General features: G+C 40.5%; 1 protein-coding gene across 1 annotated transcript in view; it reads left to right on the plus strand.

The window, feature by feature from the left end:
• Positions 1–21,986, plus strand: part of vps8 (VPS8 subunit of CORVET complex) — a 171,908-nt gene that overhangs the window by 113,100 nt on the left and 36,822 nt on the right. The window contains exons 26-39 of the mRNA XM_070977476.1: positions 2,950–3,069; positions 7,557–7,628; positions 8,635–8,754; positions 9,351–9,407; positions 9,592–9,674; positions 11,852–11,936; positions 12,282–12,380; positions 12,691–12,780; positions 13,185–13,231; positions 13,349–13,493; positions 14,915–15,004; positions 16,168–16,353; positions 16,437–16,518; positions 21,424–21,506. Coding sequence (XP_070833577.1) covers positions 2,950–3,069; positions 7,557–7,628; positions 8,635–8,754; positions 9,351–9,407; positions 9,592–9,674; positions 11,852–11,936; positions 12,282–12,380; positions 12,691–12,780; positions 13,185–13,231; positions 13,349–13,493; positions 14,915–15,004; positions 16,168–16,353; positions 16,437–16,518; positions 21,424–21,506 — 1,359 coding nt within the window. The remainder of the gene's footprint in view (positions 1–2,949; positions 3,070–7,556; positions 7,629–8,634; positions 8,755–9,350; positions 9,408–9,591; positions 9,675–11,851; positions 11,937–12,281; positions 12,381–12,690; positions 12,781–13,184; positions 13,232–13,348; positions 13,494–14,914; positions 15,005–16,167; positions 16,354–16,436; positions 16,519–21,423; positions 21,507–21,986) is intronic.

Below are 21,986 nucleotides of genomic sequence, written 5' to 3' on the forward strand. Positions count from 1 at the left end.
AAAAGCTACCCCCTCAATGGGCAGGGCAGGACAAACAGCAACAGGGAAAAAACCTAGACTGTACGTGGATGCGTACAAGTCGGGGAATGTATCCCATTTCAACGCCACGTGACACGGCACCATACCCGCCTGCTGACTGTTCAGAGAATGGCAGTACATTTGCAAGAATCACTGATTGTGATCCACCCGTGTCTCTGAGTATCTGCACACTCTGCTGATCGCTGGGCTCACCTGTTAGTGATACCATGCCTTCAAAAATGAATGGTTTGAAACATTCATCTGGCGTCTCGGAGTCAAAAGTGACAGCATTACCACCGGCTTCTGCCCTGATTAAACCAATGCCTTTCGGCTGCAGTGCACCATGATGCAGATGCCCTACCATGACAAGACTGCTGCTCCTTGCGCTTAAGTGCTAAGCAGTTTGCGATAACATGCCCAGATTTGTGACAATAAAAGCACTCTCTTTCCTCCCTCCTTGGGCTACGTGGTTTGGGAATGCTGCTCTGTGCTGCTGTAGTATACTGGGGCTTATCAACAGAGACTGACTGGAAAACAGTCTTGTGAGTGAGCGCATATTCGTCAGCAAGCACAGCAGCGGAGGTGAGAGTGGCTACTTTCTGTTCATTCAAATATACCACCATGCGCTCAGACAAACATTTCTTAAATTCCTCAAGCAGAATCAGCTCCCGCAGTGAGTCAAAATTGGAGGCTTTGCACACAGTGCTCCACCTATCAAACAAACCAGCCTTTTCCCTGGCGAACTCACTGTAGGTCTGATGAGGGGCTTTCTTGTGATTTCTGAATTTCTGTCTGTACGCTTCAGGGACTAGCTCATAAGCACGTAAGATTGCCGCTTTAACAGAATCGTAGGGGAGGCTGTCCTCCACTGGGAGCTTCCTGAGCTTTCCCATGCACTTTACACCAACAGGATGCCCAAAGTAACTGTGGCCCACCCAAAATTGAAATCCTGGTGCTGTGCCTGGATTATGTTTTGTGGTAATGATTAAACCCGCAAAAGTTCATTGTATTTCAGAAGTCATCATGGAAGTGGGACATGATTGAGAATTTCTATAAGCTCTCAGAGCCAATTAATGATTGAAAATAAACAATGCTTTATATGAATTCTTTGTACCTGTAAATGGACTGTATTTATATAGCCCCTTTCTAGTCTGATGACAACTCAAAGCAATTTTACAACACAAGTCTGCATTCATTCATACAAGCTTTTAATAATTCACACACTGATGGCACAGCACCAGGGGGCAATTTGGGGTTCAGTATCTTGCCCAAGGATACATTGACATGGAGACTGCAAAGGCCAGGGATTGATCCCCCAACCCTCTGATAAATACTAATAAAGCGATGACCGCTCTACCTCCTGAGCCACAGCCACCCAGTGTGAACATAATGAGTCCAAGGAAGAATGTCGGTATCAGTAATTCAGTGCTACTTTGAAAGAAGGCTGAATAGTGACCCCCACATGTGTCTACATTTAAACATTCTTCAAAACCTAGTTTGCAAAGTGTCACTCTGCCTTCTGAAAATATTGTACAATTCATTTTCAATTTCGTGACATCTGTTAATTAAATTGTTTTATCAGTATTTTCAGCTGTTTTGACTGTGTGTGAATGTCATGAATGTAATAATTTGACTGAATTTTGAATTGAATTTGAATTGAAAATTTGACCTGAGCTAAGACCTAAGGAATCAAATGTGTTTATTGGCACATATTTTCCATAAATTCCAAAATCCCATTTATTTTGGCACATTATCCAGCCTGTTTGTACATGTGATTAACTAAAATTAACCAGAAAATAGAACACAACTCAGACAAATACAAATGACCAACAATAAATAAAAAGAGCTATGGACACCACAGTGGGTGACACAAGCAATATTAGGCTACAGAAATGAAATAACTGCCATTTAAACAGCAGGATAAAACATCACCAAAGCAGACCACACAGATGTATAAACAACATATACTTGAAAGTATTTATCTTATCTTTTTAAAACAAAAAGAGCTGCAGGCCATGTGCCATGGATACACAGTGCTAGGCATGTTACACCTGTGACCAGAAATCTCCTCTGTATTGAACCCTTCATCAGTATGTCTCAATTTAAGCTAATTTCCACCAAGACAGAAGGAAGAAAAATTATGATAATTTAAAAATAATAAAGGAAACACAATTTCACGATGCCCTTTGGTGGACAAGGCCCCAGGTAGTTCCCTATGTCATATTGTCAAACTGCTTATGGTGACACATTCCCAAAGAATTCATTGGTGTTTCTCTGTACCCCATCAACTGCTTGCTGAGCATGGTCACCATTATGTATTTACTACCCTACAGAAGAGAGATCAGCCAGTCAACAACGGGAAGTTTTTTGCAATTTCTGTTTGCTGTTTCATCTTGAAATTCACTTTAAAAGTTATTGTGACAGAAAATCAACAATGTAGATTTAGAATATTGGCAGTTTTCCAAAAAAGTGATGAAATGAGAAAGTGCTCCAACGCATGACATCCATATTTAAATCGCATTTCCTACTCACTGTTGTTATACAATTGTAACAATGCAATTTATCTTTACACATTCACCAACAGTAAAATTCAAATTTTTGCAAACCTAAAAATAGCTCTGCTTATAGTTGTGAATGTTGTTACAGCCTCATGTTCTTCAAGAAGAGTGATCCTAATTGTCCCACACAGTAAGGTAACAGATTTTTAACTGAGAGGTGCTGCTGTGGGCTTAATACTCTGTATCATCTAATGCCTTGTCTGATGATTGTTGTTTCTGTGCACTCTGTTCATTTATTGTCTGAATTTGTCACAGTTGCTGGGCCTAATAAGCGATGTGTGTGTGTGTGTGTGTGTGTGTGTGTGTGTGTGTGTGTGTGTGCGTGCGTGCGTGCGTGCATGCGTGCGTGCGTGTGCATGCATCTGTGTGTTAGGTGTTTGAGTTTCTTATCCGTCTCCATTCAGCAGACTCATCAGAGGAGGAGGAGGTTTTCCCATGTATTCGTACACTCCTACATTTTGACACGCGGGAGTTCCTAAATGTCCTTGCTATGGTGAGATTTCTTCATATCATATTCACTCTCGTCATGATGGTAAATATGTGTTTAGCATGCTGAAAGACCAGATGGGTGTATCTTAAGTATCTTATAGTAGGCCATTAATCTGAATCAGTTCCTTATTAACACCACGCAGTATATTCAGTATATTGTGTCTCATGCAATAACACTGCCAATCCCCAGTTCAATGTAATACGGTTTCTAAAAAATATTTATATGCATGGGTTCTGTAAGAAAAAGATAGAAAATATGTAATTTCATATTCAATTCAATTCAAATTTATTATCACAACAGATGTTTCTCAGGACACTTTCCATATAGAGCTGGTACAGACCATACTCTTTACCTACAGAGACCCAGCAATTCCCTCATAAGCACACACATGCTGACATTGGCGAGGAAAAACTTCCTTTTAACAGACAGAAAGCTTAGGCAGAACCAGGCTCTGGGTGGGCAGCTATCTGCCTCGACCAATTGGAGAGAGAGAGAGGGAGAGACAGAGAGAGAGAGACAGAAATGCAATCACAGTAACAGTGACACTTCTAAGAATAGACTCTAAACTATATGTAGTATATATAGCATAGTATACATATATGTTATATTAATGTGTGTGATGTACATATGTACATATTGGTAACAAATAGTATAAGTACGTAACACAGCACTAGGGATGTAATAATCATGGAAGTATGACTAATAGGAGTAGAATCCCACAATAGTGCAAACAGTATGCTTAGGGCCCCCACTGTGTCATGTAGGAGTTAATGTCATCTTGGCTAACATCCTCCTCTCACCCACCTCCTTGATGTTGTTGAGAGGGCAGTCCAGGATAGAGCCAGCTCTCCTGACCAGTTTGTTCAGTCTTTTTCTGTTCCTCTCAGAGCTTTCACAGCCCCAACTGACCACTGCATAGAAAATTGAAGATGCCACCACAGTAAAAAGTTTTGAAGTGTCCTACATACTCCAAGGACGTCAGTCTTCTTAAGAGCTGGAGACAACTTTGGCCCTTCCTGTACAGGACATCTGTGTTGTTAGTCCAGCCCAGTTTGTTGTTGAGGTGAACACCCAGGTATTTGTACTCCACCATGATCTCAATGTCTAAGCCCTGGGTGTTCACCGGTGTAATCTGTGTCACCTTCATTCGGAAATCTATCACCATCTCTCTCGTCTTGCTGGCAGGTGGTTAAGTTCACACCATTTGATAAAGTTGATCATGACCTCCCTGTACTCCAAATCGTTCCCTGTGATCACATCCAACGAAGGCTGTATTAGAGACTTAGACTTAGACTTTACTTTATTCATCCCAATCTGGGAAATTCTTTTGTTGCAGCAGCAGGTTAAACATACACATAAACATAAAATATATACAATAAGGAAGAATAAGGATGAGAATAAAACTAAGAGAAAAGAATGTTCTTAAAAAAATCTAAGTATATAAACATAGAATAACAGCAATTCTTAAAATAAAATTAAGTATCTACCTAAGTATATAGTTATTTAATATGTTATTTAATATATTGCACATATATATCATAATAATATAAAATACAATATTACTAAGCATATAGACAAAGAATAAAGAGAGAGCGAGCCAGAGCTATAAACTATACACCAAAATAAAAATATGTGCAAGTTGCAACTGATAAATAAATATAAACATCTTGCTGCACTCGTTGAATGATCTGATCTCCACAGGAAATAGTGTCTGAACATCCCCTTCTTGTAGACAGCATTGATGTTGGTTTTCTAGTTTAATCTGTTGTCAAGGTGCACTTCGAAGTATTTGTAATCCTCCGCCACTGTTGCATTCTCCCCCAGAATACACAGTGGCTGCGTGGTCGTCCTGTTCCTTCTGAAATCAATCACAATCTCCTTGGTCTTGGCCACATTAAGCAGCAGGTGATTTCTACCAGACCATTCCACAAAATCATCTTCCACTGCTCTGTATTCCTCATCTTGTCCATCCTTTATACACCCCACCACCGCTGAGTCGTCTGAAAACTGTAGGTGGCATAATGAAGAGTTGTACTGGAAGTCTGAGGTGTACAAGGTGAAGAGAAAAGGAGACAAAATAGTTCCCTGTAGCACTCATGAACTACTGTCAATGGTCTCAGAGAGGACACTGCCAGTGAACAGGAACCACGCATGACGTCTTCCCCAGCACCGGGACTCTCTGCAGGCTCAGGTTGAAGAGGTGTCCCAGGATCACAGACAGCTGGCAGGCATTCTGGAAATAATGCCATCAGGGCCAACAACCTTGTCCAGGTGCAGCATCTCCAGCTGTCTTATTATCTGGCATGCAGACAGGCAGGAAATAATGCTAGTGGAGGGGGTACTGTGGGGGGTGGTAGGGGATGTGGGAGTTGAATCCAAGGGAAGGATCACAAAAGGGGGGTTCAGGGTTGGAGAGAGAAAGGGGGTCAAGGAGGTCATCGTGGACAGTGGTGAGGTGTGAGTGGGTGGGGAAATGCAAGGTCACTCCTGGCTGTGAGCTCAACTTGTTGAAAAAGTTGTTTAGCTCATTGGCCCTCTCGAGGCTGCCGACTGCTGGTCTGTCTCTTGACTTGAGCTCCGTGATCACCTTCATTCCTGTCCACACATCCTTTGCTCTGCTCTGTAGGCATCTCTGGCATCTCTGCTCTGCTTCAGCATCTCCCTCTGAGCACTCATCAGTTCTTTTTTGTCCCCTGACCTGAAGACTTTTCAGGTCACTGGTGATCCAGGGCTTGTTGGGAAAGCAGCGTACAGTCTGGGTTGGCAGTAGGGTCTGTTTGATGTACATCTGTGATACATTCTGTCAGGCTGTTGATGTCCTCCCCATGTGGCTCACACCACACACCCCAGTCTGTCTCAAAGTAGTCCTGCAGTGACTCATTAGCCTCCTGAATCCACTTCCTCACTGTCCTTGTGGACACAGGCTACCTCTGGACAAAAGGGACACTTCAGTGTTGTTAACACTGGTGGAGTAGATGGTGTCACACACTGCTTCCCCGTCAGCCTTCGGAGGAATTTAAACAGTGATCATGATGGTGGACCTGAACGCCTGAGGCAAATAATAAGGCCGCATCCCACAGCTAGCAGTTCAATGTTGGAACGGATGGTCTGTATCTCCATGCCTTGGCCCTCCATTTAGTTTCCAACTCTGCTGCCCCGAAGTCGCCACTTCAGCTCGTCAAGGGCTACAGTCCTCTCTCCGGGCGGCAGCAAGGGTTTATACAACACAATCAGCTGCTTGCATGTGTACACATGTCCCCCACTCTTCTCTTTACAGCTCTCCATTACAGAGAGAGCAAAAAATAACAGAAGGGCCACTACAAAGGTTGTAAAACTGCATGCAACCATCACAACACAGTTGCAAAGATACTGTGGCAAGCTGTGTGGAAGAAAGCCTCATGAGACAGAGATCTCAGTCTAATGGCAAATCCTGTGCCCCATACACCACACAACTCCTAGAGTATGCCATTTATTAACATTCAACACACCCCAGTAAACACGACACTTACTGAAGCCTTCACTCTACATGCCAGTAACAGCCATGGTGGCACGGTGTAAAATAACCACCATGGCGCTCTCCAACACACAACATGACAACATTAATCAGAAAACAACTTTTACAAAACATGAACATTTAACAATGTCAGTCCTGTGAACTCTGATCAAAAACACTCCCATGAGTCTTTGCACTAACTATTGTGCAAGCTAGCCAAAAACACCAGCCTGTCCTCCCATCGCTACAATAGAATTAAAAAAGAATGGAAAACACACTAAATGAACAAAAACATCCAAAAACATCCAAAAACGACGGAGCTACTGTAACAGGTGACCACCTAACACAACGCCATCTTGCCAATTATGTATCCTCAGACAACTTCTGGATGTGACAGCTGTTGTGTCTGAAGTCTGATGTGTACAGTGTGTGGCTAAAGAGCCAGATATTTCACTCAGGAGTTGGTAGAGATTAAAAAACAGAGCTAAGAGAGAGTGAATATTGGACCTACATTTGTCAAGTGATCCGTAAACCGACTGAATGAATGTTAAAGTTGCTCCGTAACTTCTTAATGTGTACATAGATAACTATAACTGCAAATTCAACTGCTTAAAATGTGACAATGTCGGTGTTATGTGTATAACCACTGCCCACAAAAAATAATTAGTTATTGCAGGTTTAAAGAAGATCATCAGTACACAAAGTATAAGTCTCTCTTCACCAGTTTTCAGCATTTTGCCACATAATATGGATAGTACCTGTGTTGTTTCAAAGAAGAAGGTTTTATTTGTCACATTTTAGACAATTTGTGCAGTGGAATGCAGGGTGACATACCCTTAATGTTGTGCCAGTGTGCAAAAATTAACATTAATGTACAGTACCTGCAGTATAAATCTTGTTTTGGTTTCACCTGGTCACTTTGAGGTTGTGTTTTCATTTTCTGTCTTTCTTTCAGTTTTTTTCTGTCATTTAAGAATTAGTTTTTGCTTCATTCTAGACATTTGAAGACTTTAAGAATGACAAGCAGGCCCTTGAGTACCAACAGAGGATAGTGGACATCTTACTTCAGGTAAAATCACAAAAAAGAATTCCATGTGCTGTTGCATTTGTTTGACATTATTTTTGATGGCTGGCATGGAGTAGGCCTGGGTGATAAACCGGTTCACACTGAATACTGGTATATATTTTTGTTATGATATGAATTTTTAATATACTGCCACACTGGTGTATGTGATTGCACAACGTTTGGAACGCTGTGCCACGTGACACTGTTTCAGATGGGACTGTTTTTAATGTTGCGCTTCTAAACACGCATAGTGTGGTGCGTGGTGAGGGTAAGCTGTAGTGCTGTAGTGTTACGTCACGGTGAAAATGGATGGGATAGACATTGAAAGTTCCAAAATGGAAACTGCAGAACTAGTAGAACATGACACAGAAGAACTTGTGCCAAGAAGAGGAGCTATGTCTGTTGTTTTTTTTTTTGTTTTTTTTAAAAAAAAGAAGAAAAGAGCAAGTGTTGTCGGAAAGTTGTCGCCAAAGGCGGCAACACAAGCAATTTGCTCCACCACCTTATCCGCAAGCATGTCTTGGAATATCAAGAATGTATGAAGTTAAGATCAGCACCCTCCACATCAGCAAGTAACACAGGAAAAGAAAAAGAAAAACCGAGCTAAATGTCACTTCAAGGCGTGTATGCTAGAGGGACTCCCTACCAAGAGCAGCAGAAAAAAAATTCGCAAAATCATACAGTATGTCTACCTTTGCTGTTTTGTGGTCAAAAGTTATATTCCAGCTTGAAAAAAAAATGCTGCTAATGTCTCCTCCTATGACTCTGCATTAGTTTGAGATCAATCACGAAGGTCCTGGTTATTTACATATAGATAACCTATCTCTGGGCTTACTTCCTTCTGGATCGTCATTGGTGTTACTATGGTGAATGTCAACGGGCAAGAGGCGGGGTACACCCTGAACTGGTCGCCAGTCGATTGGAAGGCACAGAAATGACTAATGAGGAATAATTGATATCATTAGCTAATTTTGTTGTTTTCATTTTCTCTGTCTTTTGTGTCACCTAGGTGATGGTGGACAACCCAGACTTTACTCCTTCCCAGGTTGGCGGGCTCTTCACCTTTTTGGCTCGCCAGTTGGCCAAGCCAGACAACACGCTTTTTGTGAACAGGAAGCTCTTTGATCAGGTAACCAATCAGATGCCCCCAATGTGAATAAGTATTTCATTAAAGATCATATTATCCTGATAGCTAAAGGCACACATTATTGCATGACTGCAAGGTTCGGTTAAATAAATGCATGAATACATTAAGATTTATTGAAAAACCATGCAGTGATATCTGCAGAATGAGAGATTCATCTCTTATGGCAAACACGTGCAGTAAGAGTAGTTTTTGTGGCTGCTTGGTAGGGGCACACACGCAGACCTCTGCAATCACAAAAAGAGCCCCATTTCACAAATTTTCCAGTGTTTTGGTGTTTCTGTCCATGTTTCCTGACATCAAATTCTAAATGAGGATATAATTTTCAAAAACCATGAAATTTGATATTTTTTTTGTTTTTGTGCTGTCTTCAAATCTTTGCAAATCATCACATCATCATCATTGTGTTTCTATTTACATTAACATTTACCGTGTCACAACTTATTTGGAAATCACAATAAAAGTTTCTAACCCTTTCAGACCTGAATCTTTCCATTTATGTTTTATTGATTATGAGACTGTAAAGATGTATGAGAATAGCCAACCTGCCAGATTCATTCATGTTTGCACTGTCTTATCAGGTTCTGGAGTTCCTGTGTTGCCCAGATGATGACTCCCGACATACTGAAAGGCAACAGGTTAGGTTTATGTGTGTGTGTGTGTGTGTGTGTGTGTGTGTGTGTGTGTGTGTGTGTGTGTGTGTGTGTGTGATACATTTTCCCAATTACACCTACATACTTAAGTAACATTTTAAATGCAGGACTTTAACTTGTAGCAGAATTGTACTTAAGTATAAGATCCGAATGCTTCTATCATTTGTAGGTTCTACTGGAGCTGCTGCAGGTTGGGGGTGTGGTCCAGTTTAATGAAGAAAGGCTGTTGGCTTTGGCTGAGAAGGCAAAGTTGTAAGTAGCTGACCCAAGACCGGAACCAAAGATGTTTGCACTGTATAATTGCACATATTCCCTGTATGGTGCTTCACAAAAGCTGTTGGACCACTTAAGACGATTTAGGGGCATTTATTAGCAGAATATGGCAGAAATTTAATATAATATTGAGAATTATGTTTTCATTAGGGTTGAATCACCTGAAAATAAGAATCATATTTTTGTTACCTTAGAATGAGCTCTTTATATCAGAGGGAGTATGTCCTCTTCTCTGGAGTCCACGAGTTGCCCGAGATGCCACCATAGGTTTCAGTCAACATTTTAGATTTGGACCCAAGGCTACAGAGACAGAGCACAGAACAAAGGGAGCCGTCAAACAAAATGGTTTAATGCCACAAACAGAAAACAACAATACAAGAGAAATCATTTCATTTAGTGTGTCTTTTCATCTTTTAACTGTGCTTTTGGTAACAGTGTCACAATGTTTGCATGCAGTTTTACAACTTTCGTGGTGGCCCTCCTGTTATTTTTTGCACTTTTTGTAATGGAAGGCCGTACAGAGAGGAGTGGTTTACACACACATGAGCAGCTGATTGCGTTGTCTAAACCCACACTACCACCCGGAGAGAGGATTGTATCCTGTCCTGGATAAGCTGAAGAGGCAACGTCAAGGCTGCAGAGCTGGAGCCAAGCAGAGAGCCAAGGCATGGAGATACACACCGTCCATTCTGGTGATCATCACGGGGAAACTGAGGTCTTTGGCAAATAAGACACACAAGCTTGTCGCACTGGTCAGGACTCAATGGGAATACCGACAGTGCAGCCTAATGGCTTTTACTGAGTCATAGCTTCACTAAGACGTCCCATACCAGAGCATGGAGGTACCTTGCTTCAGCTGTGTGCAGGTGGACAGAGATCTATCTCGGAGCGGTAAGAAGAAGGGAAGAGGAATGGATTGTGCTGTTTGTGAATGAGAATTGGTGTAATCCTGGACATGTTGCCATTAAGGAATGTTTCTGTAGGCTGGACATTGAGTTGCTAGCTGTGGGGATGCGGCCTTATGCCATCGTGATCACAACAGACTGGGGTGTGTGGTGTGAGGCACATGGGGAGGACATCAACAGCCTGACAGAATGTATCACAGAGAACATCAAGCATCGGACATCAGCATCGGACACCAACAGACTGAACTGAGGAAGGCTGGCTCCATTACTGGCTGCACCTTTGAAGAGGTGGTGGAGAGGAGGACACTGGACAGACTGTTATCTGTCATAGATAACCCTGAACACCCTTTTCACCACCTGGTGGACAGACAGCGAAGCAAGGACCGCTTCAGGAATCATTCCTGCAACGAGCCATCACACTGTACGACAGTAATTTAAACAGTTCATCTCTACCAGCCTCACAAACCTCAATATTTCAATGTTGCATATTATTTGCAGCAACATTGCATTGCATTATTCTGCAACATTGCACAATACTGTTTATTGTTTACATTTATTTATCACTTGCAGCCTGCACATATTTTTTATGGTATATAGTTTATTGTTCTGGCTCTTTCTCTCTCTTAAGAACTGCTGTTAATCTTTGTTTATATACTTAGTTATGTTCTATATTTATTATATTATTATAATATTATATAATGTGTATTATAATACACATTATATAACTACATACTTTGATATACTTAGTTCTATTTTAAGAATTGCTGTTATTCCATGTTCTTTTTTTAAAGAACATTCTTTTCCTCTTAGTTTTATTCTCATTCTTCTTTATAGTATATATTTGATGTTTATGTGTATGTTTAACCTGCTGCTGCAACAAAAGAATTTCCCAAATTGGGATCAATAAAGTAAAAGTCTCAATCTAGTTAATATAAAATATTTATTAGTGCAGCTTTAACTTCACAGTGCTGATATTTAGTGTAGGCTACTGACCCACCAAGTCATTCACTGATACAGTCTTATCTAAATTATCCAATTAGTGCTCAGTCTCTCACTGCTGTGCTGCCTTTCCTTGATTTCTTATGTCATCCAGAAATTTTGAAGTCACCTTCACCTGTGAAAACACCAGAGACAGCAATAGATATATATGCTAGTAGCTTATACACTGTAAGTCAAAAGTTACTATAATTATTATTGTTATTATATTTTGTAGGGTCAATTACATGTCTTTGTGTCTCCCCATCTTGCCAGCTACCAAATCTGTGAATTTCTTTATGAGAAGAAACATCTGTATGACAGGATCATTGACTGCTACCTGAGAGACCCCCTCAGAAAGGTAACATGTATTTCAGATTTCTCAAAATACACATGTATGTGTTTGATATGTGTGACATTTGAGTGTCTACATATGTGTGTGATTTTTCTCAGTCAGTAAACTTCTGGTCCATCTTAGCTTGAACACTGTGGTTTCTTTACCTCTTAGTTTCGAAGAATGTAGGAGACCTATGTAAATAGGTTGAGTCGTGTGGAAAATTGTAATGTAATTTGGTGGATTCAAATAAAGTGTCTAGTGTGTGTGTGTGTGTGTGTGTGTGTGTGTGTGTGTGTGTGTGTGTGTGTGTGTGTGTGTGTGTGTGTGTGTGTGTGTGTGTGTGTGTGTGTGTGTGTGTGTGTGTGTCAGGGGGAGATCTTCAGCTACATCCACAATCTGCTGTCCATGCCTGCCTACAGCCCTGAGGAGAAACAGACAGTCAAGGACAGAGTCCTGCAACACACGCAGGTCAGCACACTGGTCATTAAGAGCTAAGACTTTTTGTTTTTTTGTGTATTTCATTCACATACACACAGTAGCTGTTAAACACAAAACAGTCTCATAGTTTTGGCTTAAGGAGAAAGTTGCAGCCCTGGTTGTGTCATGCCATGTATCAGCCATTAGGACATTATCTGGCTAATAATAATAATAATACATTTTATTTGGAGGCGCCTTTCAAGTCACCCAAGGTCAACTTACAGAAAATAAAAGCATAAATAATAATATGTCTGTGATCGTGTTAGCATTGGCATACAAATCGCCTAACATATTTTCTCAGGAGCTGGTGACCCTTGACCCCAGAAAGTCAGCTGACTTAGTGGTGTTTCACTTCACTGAACATGTGCAGCAAATCATCTTTGAGCTTCAGGTAAGGTGAAAATACTTTTTTTTTTTTTTTCTTTTCTTTTTTCTTTTTATTATACACTGTATGTTCTTTATCTGGTAATATTAGTACAGGGATACTGGCTACCTCAGTGAGTTTGCCCCCATGCATTGATGGCATTGCATTGTTTATTAGATACAAGTTATATTATTATTGTACAAGTTTGTTGCCTTGAAATTTCAAGTTATCTCAAGTTTTTGTTTTTTTATAGTGTTGGAGGGCAGCAATGGTTTATCCTTGAAACAGTAGTGCACCTTAGCACAGACTTTGATGTGTACAATGGGCATAGTTCCCTTAAAAACAGCACTTCCCCCGAGGCCTGGTGCTGTACATTCCATTTATTTAATGTTACCCACTAAATATCTCGATATACTCTCCCCCCCCTCCAGGATGACCAGTTACTTTTCAAGTTCCTCAGCTATCTCCTGGAGCCACGGTACGGTGTGCGTCCTCATCTCCCTCACTCCTGCATTTGCTCTAAATTGGCCTTCTCTCCTCCCTGTCTGACTCCTCCTTTTCTTCCTTCTCACCTCTCATCTGCTCTGTTATTCAGGGAAGGCCATGATTCTGGCACCATCCAGCTACTGGAACATGATCTCCATGAGCTTCTGCTGGACTTGCTGAGCCGCTTTGCCCCCCAGCAGCTGCTGAGCTTCCTCAAAACCTCCCAGCATTACAGACTGGAGGAGGCCATACAAGTACTATCTGTTAAAAGTTGGTTATGTGTATTGCATGTGTGCATGTGCATCTGTGAGAGAGAGAGAGAGAGATTGTGACCATATTTTAACAATTGGTCAGATACTGAACTGGTGACACTAATCTTGGGTGTCCTCTTTGAAACTGGTGATTGTATATCTTCTGTGCTGTCGGGTTGAAGATGTGTATGAAGCATCCACAATTTAGAATTTGTAGATTCTTTGCAGCAATGTCCATATTTGAATAATTGTTGTCCACCACAAGCTCATTGGTGTTGCTGATATTGTGTTCCAAGTGATTGTTGTTGTATCATGTGATGAAGCTCTCTATCTAGTCTTCTTTGTAGAAATAGTCTGTTAGTGAAGACAGCATGTTTCTCAGTGGAAGTTATTCGCTGGAATCATGCTTGTCAATATAGTGATAACTTTCATTTCACCAAAAACTACATATGTCATTAAATTCCTTCAAAGTCTTCACAACACTACTGCTGCCTTTGTGAAATATACTAGATATACTCAAGCACAAGTTTTACATTTAGGCCAGTGGACTTAAGTGGTGAAGTAGTATGTTAAATTAAACTGTGACAAGGTTCATGAAAGCTGAGATAGATAGTTAAGTACAACCATCATTTCCAATTAGCCCCACTTTTCGAGTCTCCTTGCAGGGCAGGGCAGTGAGAAGAGCACATCAAGTAGCACAGCAGCATCATCAGCTTTCCATCAGTGTCTACACAGGATGAGTTCAGGCACAGCATTGCATGTAGATCATCTGGGTTAAATGTATGAAAATCAGAGGAGGACTGAAGCTATCACTGATGTGCTGCCTTCACTGCACTGCCTCTATAAACAGATAAATTGATTAAAATAGAATCTATCTGTTCTTCCAGTTGCGTATTTGTGGCACAAAATGCTTCAGTAGGCCTCTTTCCAATCATGGTCTGAAGATATTCACCAAGATTGTAGTCAATGAAACAAATCATTAACAGATTATGGCTGTTTTCCTTTTAAGCCCGGCCCTTTTTCATTGTCTCTTGTCTTTTCTTTGCTGGCTGGTATATTTTTTGACCGATCTTGCTCATTTATAAGAAAAAAAAAATGTGTACCTCTGTCCTGCAATGATGTGTATCATTGTGTATCATTGTATCATCATTGTGTATCCCATTTTGGTGTTGATACAGTAATAATCTAAGTTCTATTCATATTACTCTTTTGCAGAAGTTGTAAATGGTGTAAAATCCATCATGGCATATTTTTATGGTTGAAAGTATAATTTCAAGTCAGTTGGAGTTATGGTGTGCAGTGCCTTTCCAAAATTGAAATTCTGGGCCTCAATTACTGTATAGCCTTTTGGGCTCATATTTCTTTTTGAAGCGCATGCACATCACTTCCAAGTCTTTATCTTTCTCGTCATGTCTTTTTTCTAGATAACAGAGAAGTACCACCACAATGAGGCCACAGCCTATCTACTGGAGAAGAAGGGAGATTTTCAAGGAGCTTTTGAAGTCTTATTAGAGGTAGCTACAAAGTACCCGGGGAGCAATCATTTATTAGATTAATGAATTCATTATACACTACTCACTAAGTTAGGGATATTCAGCTTTCGGGTGAAATTTCAGGATGAACCTAAAATGCACTATAACCTTTACAGGTGAACTTAATTTGACCTTCTCTAAACTTTTGAATGCACATGTCCAACTGTTCAGTGTTTCAGTACTTTTTGCACAGCTGAACGGCAAAATTCACAACAGGTCTTTGATCCATGAATCGACCAATAAATTTCTGGGTTCATTTAGATTTGGTATTTAAAAAGTCCTCTTCCTCATGCTGTTCACGTTTTGACATCATGAGACCAAGACGACACATAAAAATTGATTAACAGTACCTTGCCATTGTGAGGCTTCAAACAGGATGCTCTCAGAGGGAAGTGGCACGAGGTAGCATCATTAGGGAATGGCTGCTGGAGTCTGGGTTACTTCAGATGGAGTGGCCTGCACTTTCTCCAGACCTGAATCCCATAGAAAACCTATGGGATTAGCTGAGTCGCTGTGTAGAGGCTTGTAACTCTGTACCCCAGAGCCTCAATGACCCGAGGGCCGCCCTTCAAGAAGAGTGGGATGCCATGCCTCAGCAGTCAATGAGTCGACTTGTGAACAGCATGAGACGTCGTTGTCAAGCTGTAATTGATGCTCAAGGGCACATGACAAGTTATTGAGACATTGACATTTTTTGTTGTGGTATACTGTTGTTGACTTTTGTTTCAATAAATTGTTTGAGATGAGGAAATCACCATTGCATGCTTCTACTTAAATGCAATACTTTCATGATATAATATCACTGTAGCGTGAACTTTTTACATTTTCCATAAATTTCACCTGAAAACCAAATATTCCTAACTTTTTGTGAGTAGTATATGCCTTTACCAATCTGACACATGAATCCAAAGCAGTAATGCTGTATCTATCATATCAATATCCACACTTCGGTATGCATATAGGCACCATTGACAGCTATGAAGTTCAAGTATAATTCACATAAACTGGAAATGCTCAAGTAGAGTACTTGTGCAACAAACTCTACTTAAATACAGTAAATGATTATCTAAATATACTTGATTTACACCACTGATGTTTTATGTAGTTGTTACTGTCACAAATTTACTTTTATATATTCTTTGAAGACACTGAAGGAAAAACTGAGTCTCCTCACTGCTCAGAGTGACAGAAGAGTTGAAGGAGGAGATGGAAGATGGGATGAAAAGGAGAGAGACAGTGAATCAACACTGACAAGAGTAAAGGATTCACTGAATGAAATAATTGCCTTGTGTCATCAAAGCTCTCAGAACCTCTACCAGCAACAAAGAGAGGTAATATCAGTGTGTGTGCATGGAAGGATCAGGAGGACGTAAACACTGTCTGCCTACTCATTCATTCCTTTTTTATCTCACAGGTCCTGTGGTTTCCACTTCTGGAGACCATGATGGCTTCTCAAAAACTAGTGAAGGGACTTAATGCCAAACACACATTTGAAGGTAAACACACACACACACACACACACACGTGCCCAATTGTTTGTATTACTACACATGTGACAAGTTTTTTTGGCCCAGATTGAAGTTACAGTCCCTTACCATTCTTTGTGTTATAAAAACTAATGACAGTGCTTTGCATTTAGTATTGGCGGGTCTACTGTGTGCTGCTCTCTGCTGGACAACACAAAAATGCAATGCACATCCTCACTTTGTTTACTGTGTTGTGATTTGATTTTAATGTGGCATGGAAAATTCATATCACAATTTTATTAAGTATGATGGTAAATACATAGATAAAAAACATGCACACATATAACTTTGTAAATTCAATGTTCTTTCTTTTTCTTTTGATTTTCTTTTTCTTCCTTGCTGAATTAACAGTTGTAGAATAACAGCTGAAAGCTATTTGAAATATCAGCTCAAAAGTAAGTTGAAAGCAGCTATGCAGACCATTACTTCTTTAATTCAATTCAATTCAATTCAATTCAATTCAATTCAATTCAATTCAATTCAATTCAATTTATTTGTATAGCGCCAAATCACAACAGAAGTTGTCTCAGGACACTTTCCATATAGAGCTGGTACAGACCAAGCTCTTTTATCTACAAAGAAACCAACAGTTCCCCCATGAGCAAGCACTTGGCGACAGTGGCGAGGAAAAACTTCCTTTTAACAGGCAGAAACCTCGAGCAGAACCAGACTCTGGGTGGGCGGCCATCTGCCTCGACCGGTTGGGTGAGAGAGGAAGAGCAAGAGAGGGAGAGTGAGACAGACAGACAGACAGACAGACAGACAGACAGACAGACAGACAGACAGACAGACAGACAGACAGACAGACAGACAGACAGACAAGCAGTCAGAGAGAGAGAGAGACAGACAGAGACAGAGAGACAGACATGCAGTCACAGTAACAGTGACAGTGGATGTAATAATAGCAGTAGCAGTTGCAGTGGATGTCAGGCAGGGCCAAGGCAGGAGATGCAGCTGAAATCCACAATCCAGATTCAGCCACTGTCCATGGGAACCTGCAAGACAACAAAGCACAGAGACTCCGGGGAAGGAGCTAAGTTAGTAACACGCTGTGGTAGGACATGAGAGCGTGCGGATGGAGAGGGACAGAAGGACGGAGGAGCTCGGTGTATCTTTGGATGTCCCCCGACAGTCTAATCCTATAGCAGCATAACTAGGGGCTGGTCCAGGACAAGCCTGAGCCAGCCCTAACTATAAGCTTTATCAAAAAGGAAGGTTTTAAGCCTACTCTTAAATGTAGAGACAGTGTCTGCCTCCCGGACAAAGACTGGAAGATGGTTCCACAGGAGAGGAGCTTGATAGCTAAATGCTCTGACTCCTGTTCTGCTTTTTGAGACTTTAGGAACCATAAGTAGACCTGCATTCTGGGAACGCAGTGTTCGAGTAGGGCAATAAGGTACTATGAGCTCTTTAAGATAAGAAGGTGCCTGGCCATTTATGGCTTTATAAGTAAGGAGGAGAATTTTAAACTCTATTCTAAACTTTACAGGGAGCCAGTGCAAAGTGGCGAGTATTGGAGAAATATGATCTCGCTTCCTGGTTTTTGTCAGAACACGTGCTGCAGCGTTCTGGAGCAACTGGAGAATATTCAGCAACGAATTTGGGCAGCCTGATAGTAAAGAATTGCAATAATCCAGCCTGGAAGTTACGAATGCATGGACTAGTTTTTCTGCATCATTTTGAGACAAAATATGCCTGATTTTTGCGATATTACGTAGGTGAAAAAAGGCAGTCCTTGAAATTTGTTTTACATGGGAGTGAAAGGACATGTCTTGGTCAAAGATAACTCCCAGATTCTTTACAGTGGTGCTGGAGGCCAGCGCAATGCCATCCATAGCTGCTATGTCATCAGAAAGTGACTTTCTAAGATGTTTAGGGCCTACTACTATAACTTCAGTTTTGTCCGAGTTTAGCATCAGAAAATTGCAGGTCATCCAGGTCTTTATGTCATGAAGACATGCTTGTAGTCTAGTTAACTGACTGGTTTCTTCTGGCTTCATTGATAAATATAGCTGGGTATCATCTTTATGCAGGTCTGCACTGAATGTCATCTTTTTTAACTTAATTTCCTCTGCACCCAATAGCCCAGAGTCAATGAATGCAGTTTTAAGTGTGTCCATAAATAATTCTTTATGTCAGTCTTCATGACATCTATAATACGATCATGCTATATATAGCCACTAAGCACCTTTTTTTGTTATTTCTTTTTCTATGTATGTGTTGCATGGTGACGATGGCAGATGCAGTGACCAGTAGCTCCCTCAAACTTACATAGCTACATTTTTGTGTCAGTTTATTTGTTCACGATTATTATTGAATTACCTATTACCTGGGACAGAAATAAACTCATTGTCAGACAGGGAAGCCCAGGGATTGGATTAAGTGGAGTGGACGTTGAGATGGTCAATGCCCACAACACCTTCTGACCACCCAGCCAGACCACCAGGACCGAACACTATCACAAGCGGTGCTATCACCTCAGGAAGAGAGCGAAAAGAGCTGGAACAAGAACTAAACTAGATTATACCTAAGACTATTCCACTGCCTAGTCTGCTCTTGGCTAATGTCCAGTCGCGGTAAAATAAAGTGGATGAAATAATACTCAAGACTAATAAGGTAATTTTTACAAAAGGAAATCAGAGACTGTTGTGCCCACATCTTTACAGAGACCTAGCCCGATCACAACATCCCAAATCAAGCTATTGCACTTGAAGGGCAGAGCATGTTCCACAGTGGAAGAATGCAAGCTGGTGAGACGAGGGGAGGTGGACTTAGTGCTAAACACAGACAACACTGATGGGCAATGTCCGATGTCCAGGTTTTATTGTTAAGATGTCAACAATACTATATTCCCAGAGATCTAACCAGTTTTTATTGCTGCTGTCTTCTTCCTCCAGATGCAGATTCAAAAAATGCATACTGTGTGAGCTCATCATCAGTATCATGACAAAACAACCAGATAGTATTTTTATTGTAGCTGGTGACTTTAATAGGGGAAGTAGTACCCAAGATCATGTTTACATGAACAAGCCTGGCAGCAATAATGCCCTGTCCACCCACATTTTGGTCTACCAGACCATATTTCCCTGCTTTTTCAGCCTTCTTACTGCTAGCTGATAAAAAGGGTCAAACTCTTAGTTAAAATGTGGACAGATGAAGCTACAACCCAGGAGAAAAGAATGACAAAAATGTTGGGACACGTGATAAAAAAAACAAAAAACAAAAAACAAAAACGTAAAGTGAGAACTTGTGAATCCTTTTTGACATTCAGATGAAAACATTAGAAAGACAATGTATTAAATGTTCTATAATACAGTAGCTTTGCTGATTTTTGTAAATATGTGCTTATTCTGAATTAATACCAGCAATATATTCTAAAAAAGGTGACACAAGAACAACAAAAGACTGGGAAAGTTGTGGAATGCTCAGAAAACACTTGTTTGGAGCATTCCACAGGTAAACAGAATAATTGGTAACAGATGATAGTATCATGATTGAGTATGAAAGGGGCATCCTTGAAAGGCTCAGCTGTTTACAAGTAGAGATGGGGTTACATTCATCACTGTGAAAAACTTGGGGGGCAAATAGTGCAACAGTTTAAGAATGTTTCTCAATGCACAATTGCATGGAATTTAGGGATTTCACAATCTACAATGTATGATATCATTAAAAGTTTCTGGGAATCCAGAGAAATCCCTGCATGTAAGAGTTAAGGCCAAAAACCAGCGCTGAATGTGACCAGCATTGAATGTGAAATGTGACCTTCAATTGCTCAGGCAGCACTGCATTAGAAACCAATATGGCTACAATGGACTCAGAGCACTTCAGAAAACCATTGTGGGTAAACACAGTAAATTTCTGCATCTACAAATGCATGTTAAGACACCATGCAATGCAAAATCTATCAACAACATCCAGAATTTCCCCTTGCGGGATGAATAAAGGAATATTGAATTGAAAACTCTGAGATGAGCTTTGATCTCCTCAGCAAAGAGCCAGCTGTAAAGTCTACTCCACCTACAAAGGGCCAGCCACTGTCAGTAACCACAGTGAATGTAAGAAAAGCCCTGATGAGAGTGACTATAAGTAAAGCTGTGGAGCCCAATAACAATCCTGGATTACAAACGATGATGGAAATTTATATCAGGAAGAATTGAACAATCTTGCAGGGTGGTGCACAGAAAGGGACAACCCTGTTTGCACAATGGTAAAGTTTTTTTTCACTCATGAAAGTCCAAAAACATCTGCATTTTTGTTACTTTATTTTGTTACTTTCTATACATTTGATCTGGTGAGTTTCACTTTGACGTTGCAATGATGCAGGCATACTATACAAAACTACCTAGGTCTCTTGTCATCACCTACACAAAAGCTGCAAATCCCTATGCTTGTAGACAGCCGTGCATCTGATATTGGTGTATTGTCAATTCATTTCAGTTGTTCCCTCTCTCATCCTCCCAGAGAGCAAATTGAAAGGTGTCTGGGTTTTTTTGTACATTTTTTTAAACTGACTTTTTCTAAAGTTGATTAACCAAATGTTAATTGCTCTCCTCTCCCAATATACTACCACAGCTCATTTTGTTGTGTTGTATTTTTTTTTGTAATTGGTTTGAAATTCCTATAATTGGTCTGAAAGTCTTAATTATACCAAAAAGTTTTCACACTAGAAAGAAACCGAGGCATGGTTCAATTTGATTTGGTCCACTTTTTTCATCAGACCAGGATTTTGCTGTTTGTTCTGGACCATTTGTCTGGGTAAGGTTTCCCACCTGTAATTTTGGTTTGGATCAAACTAAAAAGTTTGAAATTCTGAACCAAATTTGTAGACGTGAAAGAACCCTAAGATGATATTAATGTTGTTTGTGTATGTCTCAGTGTTGAAGGAGCTGACAATGAAGGTTCTCAACTGCATGAGCAGCTTTATATCTCTTCCTGCCATCATCCAACGAATTCTCCAGGTGTGTATTTGTATTTTTGTGCAGTTTTTCTTAGTCTTTCCTACTTAAAGTATTTTTTTCTGAGTAACAGTCACTGTCTGTGGACCTGCTTCACAAAGAAATGTAGCTTGTGTCCACTTAAATTCTGGTTGGCAACAGTGGTTTCCAAAATTCTAAAAACATCTATAAAAATTTCCCAAAATCCAAGCAGTCACTGTCACACTAGTTCTATGATGTGATGGGCTGTAAAATTAAATTATACCTCTGGAATGGTTTGACAAATCCCTCTGGACATTTTTTCCCACCATGAAAACCACTGATATTCCTGCAGTTGAGTATTTAATAGTCAAGAGATTTTGGGTCACGTTGTAGTGCCATGATTTTCTTATATGGCCCAGTACTGCCCCAAATATCCCAAATTTTAGGATAGCAGATTTACAGTATCTTAGGACACCTGGAAGTTTATTACTTCCATTAAACCATAGCCACTCAATGCAGGGG

This window comes from Chaetodon trifascialis, chromosome 13, assembly GCF_039877785.1.
Source record: "Chaetodon trifascialis isolate fChaTrf1 chromosome 13, fChaTrf1.hap1, whole genome shotgun sequence".
Lineage (NCBI taxonomy): Eukaryota > Metazoa > Chordata > Actinopteri > Chaetodontiformes > Chaetodontidae > Chaetodon > Chaetodon trifascialis.